At 32.8% G+C, this 6,595-nt stretch overlaps 1 protein-coding gene across 1 annotated transcript; it reads left to right on the top strand.

The window, feature by feature from the left end:
* Window positions 1-3,093: 3,093 nt before the first annotated feature.
* On the top strand, window positions 3,094-6,238 carry LOC138908663 (uncharacterized). Its single transcript, XM_070199346.1, has 3 exons — window positions 3,094-3,468; window positions 5,088-5,387; window positions 6,119-6,238. Exons 1-3 carry the CDS (start codon window positions 3,094-3,096, stop codon window positions 6,236-6,238), a joined length of 795 nt encoding a protein of 264 aa, XP_070055447.1.
* The last annotated feature ends 357 nt before the right edge of the window (window positions 6,239-6,595 follow it).

The raw sequence follows: 6,595 nt of genomic DNA, 5'->3' as shown, positions 1-6,595 counted from the left end.
GTTTTGTATATCTACTAGATGCTCATACACTTGTGACACCAGGTCTTGGTACACACATTGGTAGAATTTGGTGTTTTATTATTTTTTTTGGTTTTAAATTTTGTCAATATATGATTAATTTATTAAGTTGGCTTGCCTAGATGTAGTGTTGGGCGTCATCACGACCTATAGGTGAAATTGGGTCTTGATACCGGGAGATCCCCTTGTACTACATATTTACTTTGGGACTACGGAACGGTATTCCGGGAGATCCCCTCCTGTCTTGCATATTTACTTTGGGACTACGGAACGGTATCTCGGGAGATACCCTGTTGTATTTCTGGGTATTGAGCTGTTACCTTCTATAAATTCTTTCTTGTTAAATTTCAGTCTTTATTTTACTGCGATATTTCATTTTTGCCTTGCTTTATTATCATATTCCAGTAGGTCCCGGACCTGACCTCGTCACTACTCTACCGAGGTTAGGCTTGGCACTTACTGGGTACCGATTGTGGTGTACTCATGCTACTCTTCTAAACATGTTTTGTGTGCAGATCCAGGTACTTCTTATCAGCCCCGCTACTAGATGAGAGTGCTTGCTGCTGTACGGAGACTTCAAGGTATATCTGCCGCGTTCGCAGACCTCGGAGTCCCCCTTTATTCCCTCCTTTGTCATTTACCTTCCTTACTTCTGTTATTAGACTCTGGTGTATAGAGATACTAGTTTCCTTCTGTAACTTGTGACTTATGATGTTCTGTTTTTGGGATTACTGTGTATTTTGAATAGTTAGTTGTTTAATTCATGTTTTTATTTCACTATTCCGCAAATGTTAGGCTTACCCAGTCATAGAGACTAGGTGCCGTCACGACGTCATACGGAGGGGAAATTGGGTCGTGACAAGTATATAAGCTATATTCGATATATATGAGATAGATATGAAATATTCGACATAGATATGTTTCTGAAATATGGATTTAGGAGAAACTAGTATGAAAAATACTAGGTTGGAAGAGGTAGATATACCTCAAAACCTTGATTTGTTAAACAAATGGACTATTCTTAAAGTCCCTATTAGAACAATCTATGATTATGGATGGTTTGATAAACTCTCTTCTAAACAACTTGTTAAAACAACTAAGCAATCTTTAGCTTTAAATTCGTCTGAACAGACTATTCGTTTGTTAAACAAGCATGATGTAGATGTTTATAGAAACCAATATAATTATCTGCATATTGGTATAGTTCAAATTGCTTTTAAGCCATTAACCCTTAAAGGGTTACCAGAGACTTTTTGGCTGCTCTCAGAGATGACAGAAATCTGAATTTTAGACAGTCTCTTATGGGTTCTATTGAATCTACTGTTGCCTACGGCCCGGTATATTTCAATACTCAACCCAATCTGCAATTATCTCTATCTGATGTTAATATACTTGATGCTTTGACATTAAATGTGAAAACACATGGTTATAATTATGCACCTGGTTCTGAACTTATATGTTTATCGTATAGAATCTATTTTAAATTGCTATCTACGTTAAACCCCAAATGTAAATTATACGATACATCTGATCAGACTATATTAGTGGAAACGAATTTTGCAAAGTCTAAGGTCTCCACGAGGAGACCTATTAAGTGGGAAGAAATTAATTTTCCAATTACATGGACTTTGGATTCGGTTATATCCCCCAATCAGATAACTAATGCTGTCAGTAATACTGAGTATTCTCATATTACTCAAAATCCGGATGGAAGGATTTGCATTCAGTTTGATGATAATAGTTTCACTTATAGTAGACAGTCATTTTCTAATAATAGACTGTTGCCTGCTATTAGTTCTAATTATAATAGACATTCCTTTACCAATCGTAGACTGTTGCCTGATATTCAACCATTTTCTCCTGTTGAACCAGTCTATGGACCAGCTAGAAATCGTGCTGCATCTCTACACACAATTTCTACTAAAGTAGATGATAAACCTGTTGAAAGGGTTAAGATTAACCCCAAGACAAATATTGTTCAGGATAATGATAATATTTCTGATAAGGATATTCCTTATGCGTCCGAAATGGATTTTGACCCAAATGATGTTTAAATGATTCCACACCAAATTGATTTTAGTCCAGGGTCACAAGCTAGAGGTTATATCCAAAAAAAAAATTCAGTAATAAATGGAACCAGTTTAAAACTTGGTTTTTTGATACTTATAGTAAAGAGGATTTAAACAATATTTCTCAAGAATTCTATGAAACTTGTGCTTTACATAATCAAATTATGTATTTTGTTCCTTGGTTTATAACCACATATTTACCACTTTTTATAAAATTTTTGGAAAGATCTTATAAAGATGGGAGTGGCAATATTACTAAAGCCACCTACCCTCCTCAAGCACCTTTTATTTTACCGAATAATACAGGTATTACTTTTACTGCATTTCAAAAATTTATTGATGAAGATGTTGCTGCAGTCAGCATCGCAGAAATTAATAAATTAATTTCTCAAAATAATTATTTGAGTTTATACGTTAAAGTTTTGGGTGAACACATAAGTTCTCTTGATAAAAAACTTATTGATTTGACAGCTTTGATAAAAGAAATGAGTACTAGCAAGAAAATAACTGATATTGCCTCTACTTCAGGAAGCAAATCAGAACCTCAAATTGTTTTTACTCATGTTCAAAGACCTCCTGAGATTCAGGATTTTAAATTTAAATCTTTTAATGATTTAGAAGAACTTCTTGATAAAAAGTTATCCGGTTTGAATATCAAACCCATTGATTTATCAAAAGATTTTGCTGATAAATTAGATACTACTTTTGACTATAAAAAGGATGTTTTGTCAGAGTTTATCCCTAAAAGAATAGTAAGTTTGCTGATAGCAGATATGCTGATAAACCCAGAATGCAAACTTATTATTACAATCGTCCTACTCTTCAAGATGTTTTAATAGAGGAACGTGATTGGAATCAGACTAATACGTCTTACAGTGGTTCTGAAATTTACGAATGGAATCTTGATGGATTAACTGATAGACAATTGACTATTCTTGTACATAGAATGCTTATGTATGCAACTATCTGTAAAAGTGTGAAAAATACAGATAGAAATATTTGCAAAATGATTGTTGCAGGTTTTACTGGACAACTTCGTGGTTGGTGGGATAATTATTTGACTGTCGAAGAAAGAGCAATGGTTATTAATGCTCAAGCCACTGACGAAGGAGTTGATAACTTAGGCATGGCCCTAGTGGCAAATAGAGAAGATGTTGTTTATACTCTTATTCTTACTATATTAGAACACTTCAATGGTAGATTTACCAACCAGAATGAGACGGTCCGTACTCTTCTTAATGGCCTTAGATGTAAGACCTTAGGTGATTTTAGATGGTATAAAGACACTTTTATGAGTAGAGTAATGAAACTACCAGAGAATAAGCTTGAACATTGGAAAGCTAAGTTTATAGATGGCCTTCCCCCTTTATTTGCTGAAAGAGTTAGAAAGATTTTAAGAGGTAGTTATGGTGAAATTCCATACAGAGACTATACCTATGGTAAGTTGATAGAAATTTGCACACAGGAAGGGTTAAACCTGTGCAATGAATTAAGATTGTCCAGACAGCTTAAAATGGATAAGCTTAAGGAAAGAAACCAATTAGGGGACTTTTGCACCCAGTTCGGTTTACCCGAGACTTCTACTCATAAGAAGAAGAAACATAAGTATCATAGATACCCCAACCAAGACAGTCCTTATAGGAGAAAGAGATCTAGATATAGATCCAAAGAGGAACGAGAAGGTAAGAAAGCTCATCGCAAGTCTACTAGATTTACCAAAAATAGGTCTAAGAGAGATCTTGCTGACATTAAGTGTTATAAGTGTGGCAAATTTGGCCATATAGCCCCCAAATTGTAAGCTTCAAAAGCTGAAAACCTTAGGACTAGACGATTAGTTACGTGATAAGGTTTATGGTTTGTTATACACTTCTGGATCAGAATCTAATTATTATTCTGAGTCAGAATCAAAAGCTGAAATAGATTTACTTGATTTATCTGATAGTAATAAAAATGTTGATAATACTTGTACAACTTGCAAAGGTGATACATGTACTTGTGATGATGATGAATTTTATAAATTGCAATCACAGTTTCAAGATTTGAACATGAAAACTATTACGTCTGATAATGTAATAGAACTTTTAAAAGAAGTTACTGATGAAAAACTTCGTGAAAAAATTATTAATTTGGCTGCTAGTTCAAGTTCTAATTCAAGTTCTAGTTTTACAAAACCTTTTAAAAAAGAATTTGAATATTCCCCACCTTATTCTTTACTAGAGGTTAATAATCGTCTTTTAAATAAAAATAAAACTGTAGCAAGAGATTCTTCTTTCGATGATTTAAAGATTGAAGTTGAAAACTTGAAACGAGAGATCAAATCTCTTAAATAAAATCAAATGATTTGTGATCATAGGATTACGCAGATTGAGAAAATCAATTCTCCAGCTGAGAAATCTAATGATAAAAACAAAGGTATTTCTGAAAATGATATTGAAGAAAAACCTATTAGTTTTAATCCTAAACATGATATGTTTTTAGGAATGATGCAAATTATTACTGCTCATAAATGGTATATCAAATGTACTATTCTCATTGATAATAGTTTTTCTATTACAAACATTGCCATGATTGATAGTGGAGCAGATGTTAGCTGCATTCAAGAAGGTTTAATACCTACGAAATATTTTCAAAAAACTACTCATATGGTTAGATCTGCAGCCGGATATGCTTTAGATATAAAGTATAAATTGCCTAATACGGGTATTTGTCAGAATAAAATCTGTATTCCTCATTTCTTTTTCTTGGATAAAAAACCAGTTATACCCTCCTATTATATTTGGAACACCGTTTATTAACGCCATTTATCCTTTTACTAGCATAGACTCGAAAGGTTTTACTGCTACTTATAAGGATAAAGAGATAAGTTATACTTTTGTTACAGATCCAGTAACTAGAGATATTAATGCTTTAATTGATATGAAGCAGAAACATGTTGATTCTTTGCAGTTAGAATTGTTTAGTATGAATATATTTGATACTTTGAATTCTACTAAAATACAGGAAAAGATTAAAATAATTTCCGAAAATATTGCTATTGATATTTGTGCAGAACATCCCAGTGCTTTTTGGAATAGAAAAAAGCATATTGTCACTTTGCCTTATGAAGATAATTTCTCTGAGGATTATATTCCTACTAAATCTCGACCTTGTCAGATGAACGCGGAATTAGTGGAATTCTGCAAAAAAGAGATTGATAATTTATTACAAAAGGGTTTGATAAAACCCTCAAAATCTCCTTGGTCTTGCACAGCTTTTTGTGTTAATAACGCAGCTGAAAAGGAACGTGGTATTCCTAGATTGGTCATTAATTATAAACCCTTAAATAAATATTTGAAGTGGATTAGGTATCCTATTTCCAATAAAAGAGATTTATTGTCAAGATTATATGATGCCAATATATTTTCAAAATTTAATTTAAAATCTGGATATTGGCAGATTCAAATATTTAAAGAACATACTTATAGAACTGCTTTTAATGTTCCATTTGGGCAATATGAATGGAATGTTATGCCTTTTGGTTTGAAGAATGCCCCTTCTGAATTCCAAAAAATTATGAATGATATTTTCAATCCCTATCTAGATTTTATCATTGTTTATATCGATCACATTTTGGTATTTTCCAAAACATTTGAAATGCATATTAAGCATTTAGATATTTTTAAAAGAATTGTTATACAAAATGGTTTGGTTATCTCAAAACAAAAAATGAGTTTATTCCAAACTAACATTAGATTTTTAGGACATTATATTTGTCAAGGAAAGATTACTCCTATTCAAAGATCGATCGATTTTGCTTCAAAATTTCCCGATGTTATTACTGATAAAACTCAATTACAAAGATTTTTGGGAAGTTTAAATTATATATCGCCTTTTTATAAAGATTTGTCGTGTGATTTAGCCCCCTTATATGATAGACTAAAAAAGGATTATAAAAACCCTTGGACTGATAGTCATACTGCTTTGGTTAAAAATATTAAGCAACGTGTAAATCTTAACCTTGCTTGACCCTTGCTAATCCTGCTTGGCAAAAGATTATCGAGACAGATGCGTCTAATATTGGTTACGGAGGGATTTTGAAACAGATAAATCCCAATAATAAGCATGAATATCTGATTAGATTCTTCTCTGGTAAATGGTCTGAAGTCCAGTGAAAATATGCCACTGTGGCACATGAAATGTTAACCATAGTAAAATGTGTTTTAAAATTCAAGACGATTTATACAATCAAAAGTTTTTGATAAAAACTGACGCACAATCTGTTAAATATATGTTTAACAAAGACTTTAAACATGATGCCTCGAAAATGATATTTGCAAGATGGCAGGCTCAATTAGCCTGTTTTGATTTTGAAATACAATATAAAAAGGGAATTGATAATTCTCTACCAGATTTCTTATCTCGTGAGTATTTACAGGATGGAACCCCCCTGGGGTAGGGGAAGAGGTAGAGGTTGGGGAAGATCATCCCCACAGTCCAGAGAAAGATTATCACCTTCAGGATCGTCATAC

The sequence above is a fragment of the Nicotiana tomentosiformis genome, chromosome 3, assembly GCF_000390325.3.
Source record: "Nicotiana tomentosiformis chromosome 3, ASM39032v3, whole genome shotgun sequence".
Classification (NCBI taxonomy): Eukaryota; Viridiplantae; Streptophyta; class Magnoliopsida; order Solanales; family Solanaceae; genus Nicotiana; species Nicotiana tomentosiformis.
Note: the sequence above shows the minus strand (reverse complement) of the source record. Positions and strands in the feature narration are given on the sequence as shown.

What these genes read in the sequence shown, in the direction of transcription:
- LOC138908663 (XM_070199346.1), top strand. Translation starts at nt 3,094, where the DNA reads ATGATTGTTGCAGGTTTTACTGGACAACTTCGTGGTTGGTGGGATAAT. An exon ending in CCCCTTTATTTGCTGAAAGA is followed by an intron (nt 3,469 to 5,087) that starts GTTAGAAAGATT and finishes ACTAAAATACAG; the next exon opens with GAAAAGATTAAAATAATTTC. An exon ending in AACGTGGTATTCCTAGATTG is followed by an intron (nt 5,388 to 6,118) that starts GTCATTAATTAT and finishes GCTTGGCAAAAG; the next exon opens with ATTATCGAGACAGATGCGTC.